At 54.2% G+C, this 22,126-nt stretch overlaps 1 protein-coding gene across 4 annotated transcripts; it reads right to left on the reverse strand.

Annotated features, from left to right (window-relative positions):
- Positions 1-1,699: 1,699 nt before the first annotated feature.
- COPS3 (COP9 signalosome subunit 3) lies at positions 1,700-21,361 on the reverse strand. 4 transcript variants are annotated; one of them, XM_074341940.1, is made up of 12 exons: positions 21,203-21,361; positions 17,546-17,675; positions 15,275-15,387; positions 15,134-15,183; positions 13,682-13,774; positions 13,334-13,513; positions 10,727-10,867; positions 9,443-9,616; positions 6,528-6,614; positions 3,366-3,479; positions 2,317-2,397; positions 1,700-2,019 (listed from the first exon to the last, which is right to left on the reverse strand). In XM_074341940.1, exons 1-12 carry the CDS (start codon positions 21,255-21,257, stop codon positions 1,966-1,968), a joined length of 1,272 nt encoding a protein of 423 aa, XP_074198041.1. In that variant the 5' UTR covers positions 21,258-21,361; the 3' UTR covers positions 1,700-1,965. The 4 variants fall into 4 exon arrangements, with proteins under 4 accessions (XP_074198041.1, XP_074198039.1, XP_074198040.1 ...); XM_074341938.1 differs by having other exon boundaries at positions 13,682-13,897; XM_074341939.1 differs by lacking the exon at positions 6,528-6,614 and having other exon boundaries at positions 13,682-13,897.
- Positions 21,362-22,126: the final 765 nt, after the last annotated feature.

Below are 22,126 nucleotides of genomic sequence, written 5' to 3' on the forward strand. Positions count from 1 at the left end.
TCCATGTCAAAAATAAAGATTCAGTGCCCTCTTCCTGGGACGCCAGTGCTGGTCCTCCTTCGACGACAAGACTCCAGTCCCAGGTGCCCAGGCCACGCTGAGTCCTATGTATGTGCAGATCTGGTTTTTTGTTTTGTTTTGTTTTGAAACCTTGAAGAAATGTACCCCTGACTTGTTCAGTGTTCTTTGTTCTGACAAGATATAAAACTGTGCTCGAAATCACATCTCCGGAGCAGTTTCTCAAAGTCATCTGGGAAGCAGGCTTCAGGGCTGGTCCTCAGACTGGCTCCAATAAAACTTTTGTTCTTATTCTTGATTTTTTATTATTTTCATCGACAATCCCAAACTGGAGATCTCTCAGACCAAGCATACTCTTCTAAAAAAGTCTATACTGAAAGTTGAACACTGTCCCTTGGGGGGCTTCACATGGCACCAACACAAATGGAAATACAAGTATTAAATTCTGAGGGAAATGAATTATTCTCATAAATCCAGAGTATTTATTAACATTTGAGATTACCACGAAAAGACAACCTTGAAAAGCCCCCAGGGTCGGGGAGGGCAGAGCTCTGTGGTAGAGCACGTGCTAAGCACGCACGAGGTCCCGGGTTCAACGCCCAGCACCTCCGTTTAATTAATTAATTGAACAAGCAAACAAACCTAATTACCTCCACCCAAAATTAAACCTAAAACAATTAAAATTAGAGAAGTCACCAGCCTGAGTCCACCAGTGAAGCCCCAGCCCGGGCCACAGCCTAGGGCCTCAGATGCCCTCACTCCCTAGGTGCACACTCACCATCTCCGGGCCCCACCAAAATGCTGCAGGTGCCGTGAGTGTGATGTGCTGCTGAGAATTAACTGAAAGCAAGTCTTAGCTACTCACGCAAACGGCTCTGGTGACCACTCAGGCGGGAGCCCAGGTGCGGCAGCAGCATGTCCCTCCCACGCAGCGCACGTGTGCAGACTGGACGGCCGCGGAGGCCACGGCAGCCCTCACTCGGGCCTAGCTGTCGGGGCCGGGGTCGGGCCAGCCCTAGCCCGCCTCCTGGCAGCACAGGAGTTGTCGTCACGATGAAGCCCGTGACCCCAAAGCCCATCAGGGCGACCTTTTAGACACGAGGTGTCAGAGTTTCTTTTTGTAAATGAAGAAAACGTGACTGACTACACGTGACACACCTGAAAAAGTGAACGTTACCAGCAAGAGAGAAACGTTCTTCAAGGACCAAATTCCAGTTTAAACTGACCACGCTTCACAAAGCCTCCCCAGCATGGCGGGGCCAGTGAGGCGAACCTGTGGGGACGCACTTCAAGGGTCTGAAGGGAGCAACCCTGGACACATCCAAATGCAGCCGTGCAGATTAACAGAAAATGCTTCCAGGAGAAAAGCAGGAAAGTCTGGCATCTGTTTCACAACAAAAAGCCCTTCTTGAGACTAGAGGAGTGCAGCGCAGCGAAGGCCAGAAAGCACACGACACCCGTTACTCGCGACTCACACGTCTCTCAACCGCCCGTCACTTCTAAACCGTCAGCCTCTGCCTGGCGGCCTCGCCTGCCTTTCTCTTTCTCCTTTTTTTAAAGGCAAATGAAATCAACTTTAGATTCAAATCTTCCAATAATTTCTAAAAGCTATTTCTGGTCACAGTGTATTCTTTAAAAACTTCTCAGAGGGGAAAAAAGTAATACAGAAGACACACCAATGTTCAAATAATTTAAAACAAAAAAGCAGATTTAATGCAATAACAACATTAATCTGAGGATAAATAAATCCACAAGCTTTAAAGTTTGAAAATTTTTTCCTTTCTTTGCAGAGAGAATGGTTCTCTGAAAGCACACAGGACTGAAGATGTCAAAACAAAATGTAACGTGGCAGGATCCAGGCGAAGTGGCTGGTCCTTCCTGCTGCCCTCCCGACACCTGCCACCAGCCGAGGGACAGTTTCCCTCTAACGCAGGACGAGCGCTGGCCTCAGGAGTAACTGGATGGTTTGTTTCCTGAATCATCCTCTTGTGAGCCCATGCTCTGCAAAGGAGGGAGAGGCAGTGTTCACGGCTGCCCTGGTCGAGGGCTTCCCACCAGCACCCAGCACCCGCTCCTCCAGAGGACGTCACCCTGAATGCGACTCAGGGCAGGCCACCCCAGGGACCCCGACACGTCCCAAACACTCCCAGCCCGGAGCCTGAACGCTGGCATTAGTCAGCACTCGTCTGTGAACTTTACTCCTGGGATTTCCAAGAGCTCTGGGAAGTAAACACTCAACCTGAAACCAGGCTCACTTTCCTGGTGGGCCCCAATCCTTCCCCACCAGGGGCCCCGCACCTTCTGCACAAACTGGGGGTTCACGGTGATCTCCTGGTCCATGGCCTTCAGCCGCTCGTCCAGCTCTATGCACTTGAGCATCTGCGTGGGGGACGGCAGGTGAGTGCGCCGGGCAGGGCTCAGGGCAGTCACACCCTCCAGCCTAGACCACGCACACCAAGCGACAGGCTCGCAACCTGGAGGCTGCACGGGTTTTCCGGTCAGAGTTTGTTGGATTCAGAATGTGAACACAGGACAGTGCTGTCTGTTAGCCAACAGCCCGGCAGGGCCCGGCGCAGCACGCCGTCATCACACGCATCGGCGTCTTCCGCGGTGAGGCCTAGAAACGCTCACATTAAGGGGCGTGAAGACTAGACACCATTTCAGGGGACAGTTCCCATCAAGTGAGTCACCAAAAAAACCTTCCAGTTCTCGAGTTTCTTAAAATTTTAAAGTACCAACCAAGGACTGTGGAGACACCCTGTACTGGCATGCGCTGCCTGTAGGTTTCCTAGTGAGACCTAACGTTTGGCCCAGTCCGTTTCCCTGATCGCAGGTGGGAAACAGACCGCCCACACACCCCCAACCCACGTCCAGAACCAGAGGCGCGCAGCACAGCACCCAGCAGAGGGCGCAGAGGCGCCACGGCTGCTGCCCAGCGAGACCCTCGGGATGGCCTCCCTCTCTGCCGCCCACTTCCTCAGAGCGAGGTTTCCTGACCTTCCAACCCGGAACTCCAGACACGGCTCACCAAAGACACGAGGCACAGTGCTGTAAGTGACGGTGGGGTGTGGACAAGACTGTGCTAATGACAAGACCCTTCAAGTGCTCCGGGAGAGGAGCAGGCTGCGGCGAGCGGGACGAGAACTCCAGCCCACCATCTGCTTGCAGCCACACATCTGGCAGTTTCAAGCAGTCCATTGCCAAGTTAACTTTCTAGGAAATAAAATGTTCTTAGAAATGAGTTGGGAACTACTTGTATTTAAAACTAAAGTGGCCCTGGAACAGAGGCAGCGTCTCAGGTGCAACATGGCAAACGCCCGGCAGGACAGCCTGGGGCTCGCCCTCACCTCCTGGTCGATGCTGTGAAGCATGGCGGGGTTATTGTACTTCTCAGGGTTATCGTGGAAACTGACCATCCCGTCCTTCTGATTAATACTTGCAAAAATCTCGCCATCTTCTATCTGTAAGAGAGAAATCAGGAAAGCAGTTTAGGCTTGAACACTATGTGAGTATGGAGTGTTCAAATACAAACGTCACGGGGAAAGCAACCAACCAACCAAACACGTATGTGTATTTTAAGTACCACCTGTTTATTCAACAGGTATTTATCAAGCACCTATTATGTCCTAGGTGCCGGTACAGATGCAAAGGGGTCTCACACACACACACACCCCTCCTTTCATTTTTCTCAGATAAAATTCACATAATGTAAGTTAACCACCTTAAAGCGAACAACTGGGTGCCATTTCTTTATACTTCAGATGTGCGACCACTGACTGGCCTTCAGCCCCGTGGATCTGCCTGCTGGGGCATCTCACAGAAGTGGAACCACACAGTGTGCGGAATGTTTTCGAAGTGTCTGCATCTTCAAACAATTTCAGTGAGATATCATTTACACTGCACCCTTGCGTTTTAAAAACTGAAACCCTATAGACTGGGAGTTCAGAATGTGCAGATACTGACAGGCATATGTAGACTAGATAAAAGAGATTATACTGTGTAGCACAGGGGAATACACACAATCTGGTGGTAGCTCACAGCGAAAAAGAATGAGGCAATGAATATATGTATGTTCATGTATAATTGAAAAATTGTGCTCTACACTGGAATTTGACACAGCATTGTAAACTGACTATAACTCAATATAAAAAAAGTAAAAAAAATAAAAATAAAAAAAAAAATGAAACCCTAACACACTTTCATTTCAGTAGGAACAATCTTCTGATGCTTCAAGAAAACTCTGCCGCCAGTGCTGACTCCAAGGCGGCGCCAAGGTCTGCGGTCTTCGCTTGCGTGAATGACTGGGGATTTATTTGATTGACCCTTGTAGCCAGAGCCTGTCCATGAAGGGAAAAAGTAGGAAGCCAAAAAATCCCAAACAGGTTTGCTGTTCCTAACAAATTACTCCACGGGTGACAGCAATGAGTCCACCGGTCACAGTGGAGCCGAGCTGCCTAGAAGGGACGGGTGCTACTTAAGGAAACAGACGGCAGCCTGACACACTGAACTAAAGGCGTGAAAGCTGTGTCTACAAGAAGTGAACGGAATACGCCAAGAGGAAACGCAGGCCTGGTTCACCACAGCAGCGCTCTCTGTGACAACTACCCCTGGAAACAACGCGAACGTCCTCGTAGTGAGAACAGAAAGCTTTACTCACCGTGGCCCTGAAACGAATAAACCACAACTCTATACACAGTGCACGAATCTCATAATGTCGAGCAAAAAAACTGGACCCAAAATGTGTGTCCTTTCATTACAGAGCTCAAGAGTAGGACACGACTGAAAAAGATGTCAGAGGTCAGGAAAGCAGCCACCTCTCTGGCCACAGGGAGGGCTGGGGCAGGTCTGAGAAGGCTGCACGCTGCACAGCTCCTACTGCGTGACGTTCTGGGAAAGGCAAAACCGCGGGGTCCGTGAGACCAGGGTGGGGGCGGTGAACAGGCGGAGCACAAGGCAGAGCAGTGATGGTGACACGTGTCCCTGCGCTGCGTCCAAACCCACAGCACGTACAGCACCAAGCATGAGCCCTGGTGCGAACTTTGGGGTTTGGGTGATGACCACACACCTGCTGGTGCAGGTGTAGCCGCTGTAACAGACGTTCCATCGGGGGGGGGGGGTCCCAACAGTGGGGGAGGCTATGCATATGGGGGGCGGGGGATTTGTGGGGCTCACTGTACCTTCCCCTCAATTTTGCTATGAACCTCAAACTGCTCTAGAAAAATAGTTTAATTAAAAGAAAAGGAAAATCCCTGCCTTTCTAAACTTTACTCTCTAGGACAGGATTTTCCAAGCGTGGCAGTGCTAACATTGTGAGCCAGACGATTCTTCGTGGGGTCTGTCCCCTGCCCTGCAGGGTCGAGCAGCACCCCTGAGCCCTGCCGCCAGGGGAGCAGCACCCCAGCTTGACAAGCAGAAGCGTCCTCAGACACTGGCCCTGACAAATGCTACGTATCCCCTGCAGACGAAACCCCGGCTGAGCCAGAGCCTGTCCAGGCCTGTCCGTGTCGGTTGAGCATTCCACTGGCCGTGTCCTCGCCACTCGCACACCCCTTCCCTCCCGCCGCTGGGCAAGACCAGGGTCCAGGGTGACCCACTCGGCGGAGCCCTGGGATAGCACATGCCCCTGGCAGGCACTCAGAGGCTGGTGAAGTCGGACGGGTTCTGTTTGTCTGGGGGGGTGTTCCTGTTTTGAGGGTGAGGCTGAAACACCTCCAGGCACTGGCAAGCTGAACCACAGAAAGAAGGCGCTCCGTTATCACAGCTGAAAGTACTTTTGTCACTCCTAATCCCGACGGGCACTGCCCCTGAGACCACGGGGGGGGCGGGGCGGTCACTGGGAGGAAAAGGCAGAGTGCCCTCCGCACACAAGGAGAGTGCCTGCCCTGGGCTGAGGACCTGGGTTTGCTTCTGGTGGCTCAGGTCAGAGCCACGCCCTTTACATCTGAACAGGCAGGGAGATCATGCTATTTCAGCTTGGAGTGTTGCCATGTAGTCATTTAACCAAACTGGGGAGCGAGCATGTGAAACTGGGAAGCGGATGGGATGTCAGGTGTACTGGAGACGTCTGGACGTCGAAGCTGGGTCTGAGCGCGGTGCGTGAGGGCTGAGGGCTCGAGTCAGGCCACCGTCACCCGGCTGAGCTGCCGGGCTGTCCTGGGGCAGCAGGGCCGGGCTGGCCCTCCGGGAGGCACTGGTCTGTGCCCTCGTCACCAGCCAGCAGGTGGGCAGCGCTGCTCGGTGCCTCTGTGCACATCGAACACTTCATGAGTGTTGCAAGTGGTGCTTACGAAGTCTCCGCCAACGAGAACACAAACAATGAGCACAAACGGGACACAGCCGTGCACACGACGTGAGCACATGTGACCCGACAACGCCCCAGACTGAGAGGAAGTCAAGAAACACGCCCAGTGGACGTCCCCTTTCTCCTGCTTTATATTTTCCATAATGAACGCCTGCTACTTTCACAAGGAAAGAATCCACGAACTTCTGAAAAATGTAAACACACTTACCATGTGCAGGACGTACTTTTCTGCCTCCTGAGGCCCAGATAACTGCACACGACTCGCCATGTCTTGCAACGACAGCGTTAAAAAGGTCTGAAATTCAGAAGCTAATCAATCACAAGTAGAAGCACTGACGGAAGAAACTGCATTAAACATGCAGAGTTGCACTGAGCCACTGAAAACTGCTTTTCATGACTATACAAAACAGTTCTTTGCTGTGCAGATGACCTGAGAGCTTCCTAGGGGGGTGATGACGTGAGACAGAAGCCCGCACAGGCTTCCTGACAGATGCACAGGGCCGCCCCCAGTGGGAGAGGACAGGAGCCTCCATGTGCGACGGCGAAGCCAGGTTCGCCAGTGCAGCACAGTCACACAGAGGACCGCTCTGCGGCTGTGGAGGGGTGACGACGTGAGAAAGGGCCCGAGCTACGCTTACACTAAACACAGAGGAGGAGGCAGGGCAGGGCCCACAGTGCTCACGCCTGCGAAGGGAAGGGAGCCTGCAGATGAGCGGCACACGCGCGAACGATGCGCTCGCAGGTACCCAGGTGACCTCCAGAAGGGGCTCAAGAAACTGGAATGCTGGCTGCCTCCGGGGAAGAGAAAGGGCGGCTGGGGTAGAGGGACTGGCCGGAGACTGCTCTATCTCTGAACTCTGTACCATCAATGTATCACCTTTAAAGAATATAATACTGGAAAAAAACCATATTTATCCTTCAAAGTTCAACGCTAAAACGTGTCAACAGATGAGGGGTTCAAAGGAGACCAGAGCTCACCGCAGGTCCACCTGGGACCGCGTGAAAACACCCCTTCAGGAGCACACTCAGAGAGCGAGCTCCCTTTCTAGGGCAGGTGGTGACGGTCACCACGACAGCAGCTTCTGAGCAGGCACTCGAGAGAGTGATGCTGAAAATTCTGGATAAGCTAGTGACCAAAAACTACACATATACTTTAGTTCGGAGAGTAGCACCCCCCAGAAATGAAAGTATTGTTAATTGCAAGAGGTGCCCAAGGGCTTTAACTCGATGAGGACTCAAAAGAGAGCATTTCTAAACACACAGAACTATCATGTTTCCTACTTCACAGTAAGTAGGAACCTCCACACGCACGCCTGTCAGAAGAGGGCTGGCCAGCAGAGGACGAGCTCCTGAGCAACACAGTGCGTGAGAGGTCGCCAGGACACCGGCTCATGCTGCCATGGCAACGGTGACAGCACCGAACCAAGAGCAGGCGCAGAACACGGGAGTGTCTACACCTACAGGAGGGGGAGGGGATCCAGAGAAACGCCCACCGAACATCAGTACGGCGCAGGCCTGACCCCACGTGATGACCCCTTGCCCACAGCTGCCCTCCAGCCAGCCATGCCCTGGGACATGCCGCCAGTCCCCAACACCGACACCGGCACACCTGCTGAGACTTCTGAGAGCTCCTGATTCCTCTCCTTTTGAATCAGAACGAGACTGCCTGCCAGGCTAGACCATCCTCGCCTTTCCCCTTCTGTTACTCTTCTCGGGGACACGAGGCCACACCCTGCAGCGGCCCCGCCCCAGCGGCCCCCAGTCAACAGTGAGGCAGCACGCACAGGACCCAGGACACTGGTGGCCGCAGGGCCCTGCCCAGCCCTGGACTGACCCTCGTGTCTGGGCAGCTCCTGTTCTGGGTTTATCTAGCCCACAACAGAAAGCTGCACTCCCCACCCGGGCTCCTCCCTCCACACCATCACCTTGCTCCACACGATGGCCCGAGGCTGCCGACCTTGCAAGACAGCCACTGACGTTTGCAGTGATGCCGACTCACGAGATTCCTCAAGTTCTAACTCTTCATTTCGCCTTTATCTGCCACTCTGCAATTTAACGCTATTTTCAACGTGCACTGTCTCGTACCCGTTAACGTTTTGATTTTTCATCTGAACTCCCAGCACTAATCTCCTGCGTACAGGTGTGGCTGTTTCCCAGGGGTCCTCCTGGCGGGGGGACAGGAGTTTACCTAGAGCACCGGGACAAACAGAAAACCCTGTGGGGAGCCAGGCTGCCGGCGACCTCGAAGCTCTCAGGGCCGGGCTTTCCGGCCTGTGGGTCGCGCTGGCCTCGCTCCGGCTGACAGCGGTAGCCGTTCCAAGCTCTCTAGCTGCCTTCTCTTCCTCCTCTTCATTTCCCTCCTACAAGCCAGCTTTACGACGCCTCTGCTGATCTTAGTCAGGAGGCCACAGTTACTCCGTCCAGCACGCCCTCCTCGGCCCCCCACCAGCCTCTCCAGGCCCTGGCGCTGTCAGAGCCACCATTGTCCCCCCACCGCCCCAGGGCAGAGGGTGTGCGGTCACCACGTCCCCCAGCCCTGAGCTGCTGCCCCCCCTCCTCCGCAGGGTCCTACCACCTGCGGCCCCACCTTCCTGGCTCTCGGGGCTCCGTTTCCCTTTACGCTTTCCTGTATTGCGTGAACCCTCCGTAATAAGCACATTTCCTATGATCAAAACCGATCAGGTTTACTTTCATCGTGAAAATAAAAACTACACAGGCTGACCTCCCACAGCTGAACTGCACGTGGCCATGTGACCCTGGCCTGAGGGCACACATGCCCACGCAGAGGGCAGGCCAGCTCAGAGCGTCACCCTCTGCCCCCAAGGCTGTCTACCTCTCTCGGGCTGCCTTCCCTGCCTCCCAGGCAAGCCACGTTGCCTACCTGTCCTCCTTGTCACCTGTCCGCTTCTCAAATCCCCTGCGCTAGACTGAAACATGTACGTCAAAGTCTAAGAAACGCGCCGAGTCCTCAGGACTGCGACCCTGCCGCACCTCATCCCTGCACCCGCTTCCCGAGCACGACAGGCGCGGGGAGACGGAGGCCGGGCGTGGGGCGGGGGGGTGGGGGGGGAAGGCTGGGCGCAGGGGAGGCAGGGGCTGGGCGCAGCCGCCCAGCAGCCGCACCTTGGTCAGCCTCTGGATGTTCTTCTTGTACAGAGAGGACAGGCACTGCTTCACCAGCCCCATGTTGTTGTCGCGGGTGAACGTCTCACTGTGCTTGGTCACCAGGTTGCGCAGCTCCGAGGGGTTGTTGGTGGAGTAGACCTGTGCCAGCTCGTGGTACGCGTTGCTGAGAGGCTGCAGGTTTGAGGGCAGGAGGAAACCAGACAGAGTCAGGAATGAAATCTGAACAGGAAGCAGAACACACAGCACCACGTCTGGAGCCAGTACACGGACAGCCCTTCATCCTGCTGCCGCCTGACGAGCTGTGACTCACCCAAAGCAAACGCCTGCTTTAGAGACTCACTGTGGAGCAGTTTATTGTTGAAAACCCACAACCTTGCAGCAGAGCGCGAACCCGGAAGGGCACGCAGGGCTTTTCTCCCCACCGAGCCCCGATTCTTCTCCGGGAGCTGCACTGGGAGGCAGGCAAGCACAGCCCAGCTCCCGGGCTCCCTCCTGCCCCCCACCCCGCAGCACGCTGCGGTCAGAACGGGTACAGGCGATCCCAGGGCCGGCACAGGCCTGAGGGAGCTGGGCGGCCCTGAGGAGCACAGGCAGACACGGCCCCAAACCTGTATCTGTTCCGAGCCTGTTTGCTCCCTGCCATTGCTGCTGTCGCCACGAACAAACCACTGCTCCCGCGGACGGTGCCGCGTCAGGAGGATGCCACTTCATAAAAGTGCTCCTTCTAAAACGAGTCACTCGAGGGCCACGGGGACAACCCGCCATGGGGCCCAGGGGACAGCTCACGTGCCCCCTCCCCCACCTGTGCCTCGGCAGCCGGAGCCCCAGCCACCACAGGGTCTCCTGGGGGGAGGACGGCACTGGCTGTCCTCAACAGACAGCACAGGGGTCTTCTCACAGGGTGGTTTTCAGAGATCTCTGGAAATTCTGAGTTTTGTACAAGGAGGATCGGCATAAGATTGTTCTCAAAATGACTGTGACCTCAATGTAAAAAACAAAAACAAAAAACCATGAGCACGTATGATCAAAAAAGAAAAAATTAAGTCACGTCCTCAAGTGAAAACAGAGGCTCGGTGAGCAGAGCTCGGGGTCCAGACAGGGGAAACCCGCCGCCCGGGACAGAAGGCAGCAGGGACCCGCCAGGCCCGTGGCTGTGACCCCAGCAGATACCTGCTGCCCGGTGCTGCCGTCGGGCTGGGAGGGAGAACGGCAGACCCGTGCACAGCACAGCTCCGCACACAGAGCACGTCACTGAGGGGAGCAGCTGCGCCTACACCTCACCTTGATGAACCTGCCCACGATCTGAGACGTGTACTTGGGCAGCTGCTGCACCTTGCCGAGCAGTATCAGGGAGACCAGGATGTACTTCTTGTACGACTCCAGCATGATGTGGCTGACGGCCATGGCAGGGGTGGCGATGGCCTGCGGGGGGGGGGGGGGGGGGCGTGAGGGCAGCGCTCCCCACGGCGAGCCAAGCGCACGGGGTGCCCTAATGAGCTTCGTATTTCATCGACTCACCTAATTCACTTAACTTAAAAAAGAACTTAAGCAAAATGTCCTATTATTTTTTGTAACACCTTTACTGAGACATAATTCACAGGCTATAGACTTTACCCTTGGAACACACACAATTCACTGGGCTTTGGTGTTTTCCCCACGTTGGGTAACCGGCACCACTCCTAATTTCAGAGCATTCTCACCCCCTAGAGAGAAGCCCCAGACTCCCAAGCAGCCACCTCCCCTCCCCGGCCCCGCTCCCCTCCTGCACAGCTCCCAGATGTCCTCACCCAAAGGGCACCGTGTGGGCTCTGTGAACGGCTTCAGTGGCTCGTTTTGGGGCTCACCCATGTGGGCGCCCCACCCCACTGTACGGAGAGACCACGTTTTGTTCATTCAGTGAACGGGCACCTGGGCTGTTTCCACCCTCTGGCCTCAGGAATCCTGCCACTGTGCGTGGACGCTGGCCCTCTGCTCCTGGGCGCACTCCTGGGAGTGGCACTGCTGTGCCACGTGGAGACTGCATTTAACCTGCCACACCCTCTGACACCCCCACCGGCAACCACCAGGGCTCCAAATTCTCCACGTGCGCATCAGCACTCACAGCTGGCTGTCTCTCCAGTTTCAGCCATCCTGCTGTGAACTGACATCACACTGTGGTTTTCATCTGCACTTCCCTGATGCTTTTGGCCACCTGTATGTCTTCTTTGGAGAAATGTGCATTCAAATCCATTGCCATTTAGAAGTTCTAGTTTTTCTATTGTTGAACATAAGACGTCTTTGTATGTTCTGGACATAAGCCTCATCGGAATCGTGGCCTGCAAGTATCCCCAACCCATCTCCATCCACTTTCTTTCACGTGGATTTATGAAGGTTAAGAACTGAAAACCACCACAACCAAATCAGCCCAAATATTTCAAACCGAAGCCCAAGACGCTGAGCTTGGAAGGCACCTCTCCTGAGAATGACTCCACAGAAACACTCCTGTAAGCGCGTGAGGGTCTGTGCAACACTGCTTTCTGAGGGGGAGGTAATGAGGTTTCTTCACTGAGTTCTGCTTGGTGGAGGTACCGGGGATCGGACCCGGGACCTCTTGGGTGCCAAGCATGCGCTCTACCACTTGAGCTGTACCCTCCCCCTCTGCAACACTGCTTTCACAGTGACCCACCTGGGTCTGCTGAGGGGAACACCGGTCGGGAGCATGGAAGCTCGGTGCATCTGCGCTGCGGTCTGAGGACGAAACTGCTCTCACTGTTTACTTAATAAGGCTGAGATCTGAATTTCTTCCAGTATATCCTTCTTTTGGAATTTTTTTTAAAGCAAAAAAAAAAATCTGCCTCGCCTTCTGAAATTAAGGCACTAACACCATCTCTAACCAAGGCACATCATCAGCACACAGTGGCACAACGGAGGCTGACACTGGATAGTGCCTGTCATCAGGGCAGAAGAGGGAATTACCAGGTAAAAGTCTATCTCGAAACACAAGAACTGTTTTGTTTTTACGTCCTCACCACCTGCGCTAGATGTTTTCTAAGTGCACTGCATTCTGGCCCGTCAGTGCCCACCCCCCGGCTATCCCAGACCAGCAGTGTTCCACGGGGAGTCTTCTGGGCCATGAAGCGATACGGCAGCCAGTGGCAGCCAAGTGTGTGTCCGCAGCTGTCTGTGTGCTCTTAACTTAAAGTCACCTGGAGGGTTTCACCTGACAAGACACATCCTTTAGTGACACTGCCCCTGCCCACCAGCACCCTCTGGTCAGCTTCCCCAGGCGCCCCCGGCAATGCCTGTCAGCCCCACCCACTGGGGCGACGCCCAGTCACGGGCGTGGGGGTGCGGTTCCACGAGCATCTCAGACAAACAGTGAGTTCCTCGAAATCTTGGGGTCTCTTTCACTCCCTCAACAGGTGCTCTGAACAAAACAGAACTTATGAACATCTTACGTATTTGTCATATAACACTGGTTTTAGCCAGTGCCGTGTGTCTTTTTCCAGGCCCTGAGTGAGCACCCAGAACCACGGAGCCCGTCTCATCGCTCGGACGCCCGGGTGCGAGGGGCCTTCCACAGGGTCCTCCTTAATGTCCTCTGAATCACGAGCCGGGAGGACATTTTACTCGGTAAGACACCTCGAAGGCCGGTCCATTCCACTCTTCCCCAGAAGCTCAGACCCCAACCCTCATCAGACGGAGTCAGTGGCAAGGTTGGGACCAGCCCACTCCTCCCTCCACTGCCCCACTCCCCTCCAGGGCGGGCGACCACTGGTCACCTGGCCACAGAAACAGACTGAAATCTGAACGGACCCTCACCCCCAACCCAGGCCGGGACCCACGGCTCCAGCCGCGGACATGCCAGTGCCCATCCCGGCGGCCGCAGGGGCCCTGGAGGGCCACTACCTGCTCGTAGAAGTAGAGGGCTCTCTCGAAGTCCTTAAGGCCGGTGTAGAGCATGCCGCCGTAGTAGTAGTAGCACAGGAAGTGCCTGGCGTCGTACGCCCCGTTCTCCTTGCAGATGTCCATCATGTCCACGTCCAGGTACGGGAGCGCAGGCTTGAAGCACTTGGCCAGCAGACACAGCTGCGGAAAACGCAGAGAAATCAGCGCTCTAGCCGGACTTGGCAGGCTTCAGCAGAAGGAGCGAATTCACACGTTCCAGAAAGTCCTCTGTCTTACATTTACCGACCACGTTACTCCGCTTTCTGAAGCACCCAGAACAAGACGGCGCGGCGCACCCGGGCTGCTCACCTGGCAGAGGTCGGCATGGACCGAGGTCAGCTGGTTTGTGTTCATCTGCATCTTGTCGATGGCTTGCCTGAGGACGCCGATTCCTCGCAGGGGCTGCGGGAGACGACACCTCCTCAGCTGAGGCCTCGGGCAGCCGCGCGCTGGGTCCTGTGCTCTCGCCGACAGCTCCCTACGCAACAACGGGCGGTCCCCCAGCCCCTCGGGAAGCTCCCCTTCCTAGTCAGTCGAAAACGTTTCCTTAAGCTGCTTATTGTGACACTTAGAGTAACTCAGTACGATTTTTTTAAACCATAAAGACTCTTTTCTACAATGAAGATCAATTATCCAAAGCAATTTTATGTTCTCAACAGTTCATTATACTTTACAGCTAAACAAACAGAAGTTTTCCAAGTGATTCACAGCAGCCGAGACCTATGCTCAAGAAGCCTGTGGGGAAGGACGCTGGCATCTCCCACAGGGCGGCCTAGGCACCACCTGCACGTACTCGCCAGCACCCCTTGCCTGACAGTAACTCACTGCTGAAGGCGACACCACAAGTTACAGGCAGATGGTCCTCCTGCCCTGACCACGGACAACAAGCCTCGAGGGAGGCACAGCTCGTTTCTGGAGAGGAGCTGTGACGTCAGATAACCGGGTAAGTCACACGTCTCTTCCAGCAAAGGCTTGTCGGCTTTTTTAACCCTCTCTCTCTGTCACCATCTATGCCGCTCTCCTACAAAATGCCATCCGGCTCTGTCTTCAGTCTCTTCCACACCACTAGTCTTACAGCTCAATTTCAAATCAAAAAGAACCTTGTGTCAATGTCACAGAAAAGAAAGAAAAGAGTTTACCAGACCGAGGAGACTAAAGAGACACCACAGTGCGATGTATCCCACAATCTGAGACTTTCTCGTGTCATAAAAGTCATTAGAGAAACAACTGGGAGAGCCTGAATAAGGTCAGAGCTGCTGAAGGTCAAATCAAGGCTCATCTCCTGGTGCTCATCACTGCACTGCGGTTACAGGGGAGAACGTCCTGATTTTTAAGGAACTCACATCGAGGTCCTTAGGATAAGGGGCACCAGGTCTGCCACTTCCTCCAAAGGCTCAGGAAAAAGAGAGACAAGAATGAGCAAGAGTGGAAGCCAGGTGAAGGGCACACATGGCAGCTAATCATACATGCTGACAACCTTCTGTGCAGCTAGAATTATGCCATAAAACAAATTACAAGTTTTAGCGAGCAAACGGAAGAGCTGCCTGTGACAACACCAAGGGCTCCAGAGGGCAGTTCAAACACAGGCGGCGGCCACCCCACCACCCCAGCACAGGTCTGTGCGGCGAATGCCCGGGCTCTGTGGGGACCACAGACACCATGGCAGGACGCTCAGGACCCAGCCGTCACCTAGCAAGCCAGTCCGCGGCACACGTTAGGTCACGTTAAATGGAACTATAAATACTCGAACAACATTCTTACCTGCTTCCTTTCCACAAGTGCATTTGTTAGCTGATGGCAAAGCCCCGCAACTGGATGTAACAATAACAGAATATTGAAAACATAAATGACTACAGGGCAGAGCACATCCCGCGGAGAAGAGGAAAAGGCTGCTCCACTCACAGGTGTCCGTCGCGTAGCGGATGTGCTCCCCGTTACAAGTGCTGATGAAGAGCTGGACCTGCGAGAACAGCGTCTCGAAGTCGGGCACGCTGGGCATGGAGAACTTCACAAACCTGCGGCAGAGAAGACAGCCCTGTCCTGACGGCCCCAGGGGAGGCGCGGAAGCCGCTTACTCACAAGTCCATCCTGCCCAGCGCCCTGTGACTTTAGAGGAGTCACAGTGCTTTTACAGCTGAAGAACCAGAGTCCATGAGAGTCTCCCGGCCCGGTTCTTTGCACAATCAAGACACAGAACACAGGTGCAAATAGAGGTTAAGAAAAATAATCTTATAAAATAACAATTTTTACCCAGAGCAATAAGGCAAGAAAAAGAAACAGAACACACCCAAAAAAGAACAACTTACAAAAAAGAAAACTCCACTAAATGAAGCCAAATATCAGATCATCTAATACTCGTGCAGTAACTGAATATAAACTTTTAACCAATTAAAAAAAATCTTCCTCTGAGGTCCAACGTGGCCAGCCACTGGAACCCCCCCCCCTTCTTCCCTGCCTGGGGGAACAGCCTGGAGGCAGGGACTGAAGCTGCAGACTGGCGGGACCACGGCTCAGGTGCGAGATGCTGCCCCAGGACTCAGGGTGCTGGGTCCAGCGGGGAGGCAGCGCTGACGGCAGGCTAGGAGGGAGCGCGACGGTGAGAGGGATGACGAGGATGACCCAGCCCAGGCCACTCGGCATGCGGCCGTCAGGAGCCAGCGTGAACACCCTGAGGCGGCGAGGGGGCAGGGAACAGGTTTCGGGGGAGAAATCACAGAAGCTGCTACCGCCTAGACACTGCTTCCAAGTGAACTTTACGCTCCTTTTTATTTCAATGAACAGCTGTAACTCATTTCAAGAAACATGAGCTGGAAAGCATTGCCTCATCATCCTCCGGTCCTCGCAGCGCCACCTGCGCAGGTCCCGTGACAGCACGCCTACTCACACCCACGCCCACGCTCTCTGGGATCACAGCGTGTCCACACTTGGGCTTCGCAACAGGTCGCTAAGGCACTGAGATTTCCGTTTTATAAATAAAAATAAGAAGCCCAGGGCCCCACGCCTAGTAACCGGAGGAACAGAGATTCAAGCCTGGGGGCCCGGAAACAAGGTCAGGGCTGTTCCAGGTTCTCTCTGACAGCCACGCGGGGGAGAACGCCTTACAGCCTTGAATGTTCTCACACGCACCATCTCACCTGACGTACAGCAGCGTGCAAGCTGACGTGCACATAAAACATGATGCCTGCTCTTTTAATCAGAAAACACAGATGGCAGACACCCTTAGCGGCCAGCCCCAGGTGGCAGAACCCTCTGCAGAGGTGGCCCCAGTCCACATCTGTGCTGCCCAGGGGCAGTGGGCAGGTCCTGCGTCCCTGAGATGTGGCAAGTGCAGCTGAGGAGTCGAATCCTGACGTTCAAACAGGCACACGTGGCTGGCAGCACCATCCCGCAGAGCACAGCGCAGACCCTCCACCCTGGCTGTTCCGCCTGTCCACACTCTATTCCTGACACACACCTCTCAGGAACCCCAGGGTGAGTGAAGCCAGACCTCACCTGAGGCCAGTTTCTTCTCAGTTTATCTACATTATTTCAACTTTTGTGGCCACTATAAAACCCCAATTTGTACTAAAACATCAAAAGGAAGAGAATTCAGCTCTCCAGTGCACAGACTCACAAGAGTTCCACAGACCAACAGAAACAAGCTGTATTTAACTTGGTCTTAAAATGGCTTAAACTTGCACATCAACGACTTCCATTTTTAAAAAATGCCGCCGCCACCACCACCACCACCACCGAAAAAGGAAAAACCCAGCTTGAACTTGTCCGAAGGGAATCTGAAGCAAGGCAGTTTGGCTTGTGGGTAATTGCTCCCGTCACCCAGCCTGTTCCATCACTCCTCCCTATTCCCTTTTCAAATTAGAAAAGTGGAGAATCCGACAGATTACATGGATCAAAGTATTCAGATAAATGCAAACCTAGGGCCCATGCCTGAGGTAGCCATTCCTTTTTAAAAAATAAATTTCAAAATCTGTATAAACATAAGACTTAAAAAAATACTACAACAAAATATAAAAGCAATGGTCAGCTGGGATGAGTAAAATGCAAGCGTGACGCCGTGACTTTCGTCGTGCAGAAGGGCCCAATGCTGTTTACTTCCTACACCAAAAAATAAAGCCCACAAGTGCGCGGTGCTCAGTCCCAGCAAGCACGGAAGCGCAGAGGAAGGGGCCTCACAGAACGGCGAGGACGCCCAGGGAGTGCTCCTGCACGTCCAGAGCCCCGAGCACCGTGTCCAGATGCGACAGGTTCTTCGCAAGGAGCTCCCCACTCTTGTTGATCAGTTCGCAGAGCTGCGTCATTTGCCCTGGAAAACAGAACAACACTACGTTCAGTTACCGCATTGACCAAACCAGAGAAGTCAAGTCTCGGCTTCATGCCTCCGACCTGCAAGGGCCTGAAGATGACTTCTCGTGTCTCCTTCACTGCAGGGGATGACCAGGAAAGGCCAGAGGTGCGGCACGACCTAGCCTGCGGCCTCCGCACAACTCCCCACTCTCCTCCGGCCCCAAAGGTCCCCATTCCCTCAACTCCCATTTCTAGGCCTTGAGCCAGAAGTGCACACGCCACCATCACCACCCCCTCACCTCCCTCCTGGATCCAAAATGCCACCAACTATGATTTAAGCTGCCTGGGAAGCCTCCAGCTCCCTTCCCTCCCTCCCCTCCGCCGTGATGCAGAGCACCATCACTGCCTGTCTGGACCACGTCGTCACCTTCCAAGGGCTCTGCCTTCTCCATCTCTCCTCCAGCCCACACTCCATCCTGGTACCTGCCTGATCCTTCTAAAGTGCCAATGCAATCACCTTACTCTCCAGGCTTGAGGACGTCCAGGCGTCTCCCAGGTCTCACTCACCAACTGTCCCACGACCTCTCACCCTGACACCTCCTCACCGGCTGCCCTCCCTCCACCCGCCCCACACTCCTCTTCAGTCAGCCTGGGCCCCTCCCGGACTAACTCGTCCTCTGGGATCTCTGCTCCCCTGGGACCATGATGGCAGGTCACTCAAGTGGACAGACTGGGTCCTCTCCGGCTTCAGAACACACTGCTTGCTTAGCAGCTGGTCTCTCCCCTAGTCCACCACGTGACGTTTTAACAACTAAAGCACAGAATCGATGGGGCCAGAATCGGTGCACTGAGGTAGACTCACCAGTTCCCTTCCCTTGACAATGGAATTTCCTTTAATTGAGGAATAGCTGATTTACAAAATTATGTAAGTTTCAGGTGTACAAGATAGTGATTCACAATATTTAAAGGTTACATCTCATTTATAGTTACTATAAAATAGCAGCTACATTCCCTGTGCTCTACAATATATCCTTGTAGCTTATTTACTTCACACGTGGCAGTTTGTATCTCAATCCCCTGCCCCCATGTGGCCCCCCACCCCTTTCCTCTCCCCACCGGTAACCATGAGTATCTTCTCTAAATCTATGAGTCTATTTCTTTTTTGTCATATTCACTAGTTTGCTTTATTTTTTAGATTCCACATGTAAGTGATAACATACAATATTTGTCTTTCTCTGATTTAGCTCACTTAGCATAATGCCCTCCAGGTCCATCCACGTTGTTGCAAATGCCAAAATTTCATTCTTTTTTAAGACTAATATTCCATTGCATACACCACATCTTCTTTATCCATTTATCTGTTGATGGACACTTAGGCTGCTTCTGTATCTTGGCTGTCGTAAATAGTGCTGCTATGAGCACTGTGGTATGTGTATCTTTCTGAATTAATGTTTTCATTTACTTCAGATATATACCCAGGAGTGGGACTCACTGGATCATATGGTAAGTCTGTTTTTAGTTTTTAAGGAACCTCCATACTGTTCTCCACAGTGGCTGCATCAATTTACATTCCCACCAACAGTGTAGGAGGGTTCCTTTTTCTCCACATCCTTGCCAGCATTTGTTATTCTCTGTCTGACAGGTGTAGGTGACGTCTCATCGTGGTTTTGCTCTGCATTTCCCTGATGATCAGCGATGCCGTGGACGCATCCGTCGTAATGGGCTACTCTAAGGACAGAGACCACAGCCACACTCTACACTCCCAGGTCCCAGCGCTGTCTTTCTGGTGGTGGTGGAGGGTACAGTATGTCCCTGGGCACTAACCCCGAGTTGCCTCCTTCAGTAGTGCTCTTCCACACTGTCAACTTCAACTAGCCATACCAGCTATTTCTATTTAGTAGCTGATGGGTTTTTTTTTTCCTATTAAAAGGCACTTAAGTAGTATAATGCTTAAAATCCAAGAGGCTGTAGCTAGGAACTTAGATCATTTCTACTCCAGAGTTTCTTACTACACTTTTTAAATTTTTACCAAAAATAAAGGAAATACTCCATCAGTGTCACACTCACTGCAAAACAGTAGTAAAGCCCATGATCTCATCAGGCATACTCTTTCAGGATAGCAACACAAGTTGACCTGGGAAATGCCAACACACCATCATTTTAGCAGAGATCTCACTGGCAGGAAAGAAACTACTTTCAATTAATTTGCTCCCCCCCTTTTTTTAACTCTCTACCCTACACTTGCAATGATCTTAACCACCCAGAAATAAGCATTTCCATCCTTTATTTCCCAATTAAATAACCTAACCTGAGTCGAGATCGAAGAGAAATGCAGGGTCACCTTGAAATCGTAAGGCAGGTAACTCGGGCAGGCCAAGGGGAGAGCAAACCTAAGTCCCACCAGGTGTATCTGAAATGAGCCCAACCAGCCCGGTGGCCGACAAAATTTCCTCTAACCAGAGAAAGCTGGAAATTATAACACTCCCTGCACTTAATGTTCACGTTAGAAAATTCTGAGTAAGGGCAGAGGAAACAGAAACTCGACATTTGCTATTTGGGGAGCATGAGCCTCAGAAGCCCGGGGCAGTGGGAGTGTCATGTGTCTCTGCCTGGCAGACTGCTCCAAAAGCTGTGTCTTGGACAGAGCACATGTGCAAGGCTTTTTCACATCAGAAATCCTGCTTGACTGACGCTCACAACCACAGCCCTTGTTCTATCCTGTAAATAAGCAAACTGACCCAGGGAAATTAAGTGACTCGCACACCAAGTGACTAAGACAGGATTCCAACCCAAATCTAAGCACACTGCACCCCAGGACGTAGAAACTGAGGTCTGGGGCACAAATGAAGGAAGGGATAGCTTCCTCACTCCTGCAGACCGCAAGTCTATGCCTCAGCTGTGAACCTAACTTGTCGCAGCAACGTGGGAACCGGGACAGACCCGCTGCACTGAGCTGCCCACACTCCTCAGATAACCTCCGGACAGCGAGGTGGACAGCACCTGCCGTCGTCACACGTGGAGACAGGGCTGGAAAGAGGACGGGTGCCTGTCCAAGGTCACGCAGCCCCCAGACTTTACGGCTCCGCCCACCCCGTCCTCACACCTCCGTGGAGCGGGGACATTTCTATCTCGCAGATGAAGAAACAGGGAAACGGACAACTCAGCAGCAGCCAACTGCTTCAACTCTGCGCCCAAGGCCTGATGCTCAGGTGATGCGACGGCATGAAAATCAGGGGCCTAAGAGCACCGGTCACAGCTCTGCCCCCAGGAGGGACCTGCAGGCAGAGCCCGGGGGGCCGCGCGCGCCGCCAGGTCTGGAGGGGCGGCCGGGAGCCGGGAGGGTCGGACACCGCCGGCGGCGGCGGCGGCGGCGGCGGCGGCGGGCGCGGGGCGGGGCGCGGGCGGGAACGCAGGCCGGGGCCCGGGCGGAGGGGCGGCCCGCTCGCGCTCGTCAGCCCCGCCCCCAGCGCCGCGACCCTCAGCCCAGCCCAGCCCGGACGCAAGCTCGGGCCTCGCGGGGCCTCGCGGCCCGGCCCAGCGCCTCACCTTGGGCCGAGAGCTGGCGGACGCTGTTGACGAACTGCTCCAGTGCGGATGCCATGTTCCCGGCGGCCGAGCGGCAGGGGCGGCGCGCACGGGACGAGGACCGGCGACCCACCGGAGGGCCTCGAGGGCGGTGACGTCACTTCCGCCTCCGAGGCACCGCGAGATCTTCGCGCCTGGGCCGCTAGTACTGTTTCCATGGAAGCAGTTCCGGGGACGCGGCGGCGGAAGCCGCTGTCTCTTCTTTCCCTGCTCTGCGCACGCGTGAGCTCGCTCCCGCCACTTAGCGGGGACGGCGGACAAAGCGAGGAAATCAGGTCTTAACTAGGCACGTGTTTTCCGGGTTTGTCCGTTTTCCACCTGGCCGGATCCCTGCAGCCAGGCTTCACTGCCCCCTCTCCTGAGGCGTTCCTGCGACGTGCGGGAGCAGAGCCTGCGGCCAGACCCCTTTCGTGCCTCTTGGTCGCCCTGTGACTTCGGCCGGCTGCTTGGCGTCCTCTGCCTTGCTTCCCCCGTCCGTGCATCTCACGATGCGCTGCACCGCATAGAACACCTAGTGAGAGCTGTGTCTTCATTCAGGAATCTGGAACCGACCCTCCCTCCTCCACCCGACTCCGGAGCACTTTGTTCCTCTCGCGCGGACGCGTGTCTCCAGAAGCCACCCCTACGCGCTGCTCCTAACTGGCATGGAGCTCCTCGGGCTGCAGCATCTGTCTTACTCATCTCTGTTCCCTCTTAGGGTCTGGCGCAGGGTTTGGGCCACAGCGGGGAATGAGTAAAGAAACATGTATTTTATTCTTCATCGGGGGAGGTTATAGCTCAGTGGTAGAGCGCATGCTTAGCGTGTATGAAGTCCTAGGTTCAATCTCCAGTACCTCCGTTTAAATAAACAAGCCAACCAACCTAATTACCTCTGCCCCTCATAAC

The sequence above is a fragment of the Camelus bactrianus genome, chromosome 16, assembly GCF_048773025.1.
Source record: "Camelus bactrianus isolate YW-2024 breed Bactrian camel chromosome 16, ASM4877302v1, whole genome shotgun sequence".
Taxonomy (NCBI): Eukaryota; Metazoa; Chordata; class Mammalia; order Artiodactyla; family Camelidae; genus Camelus; species Camelus bactrianus.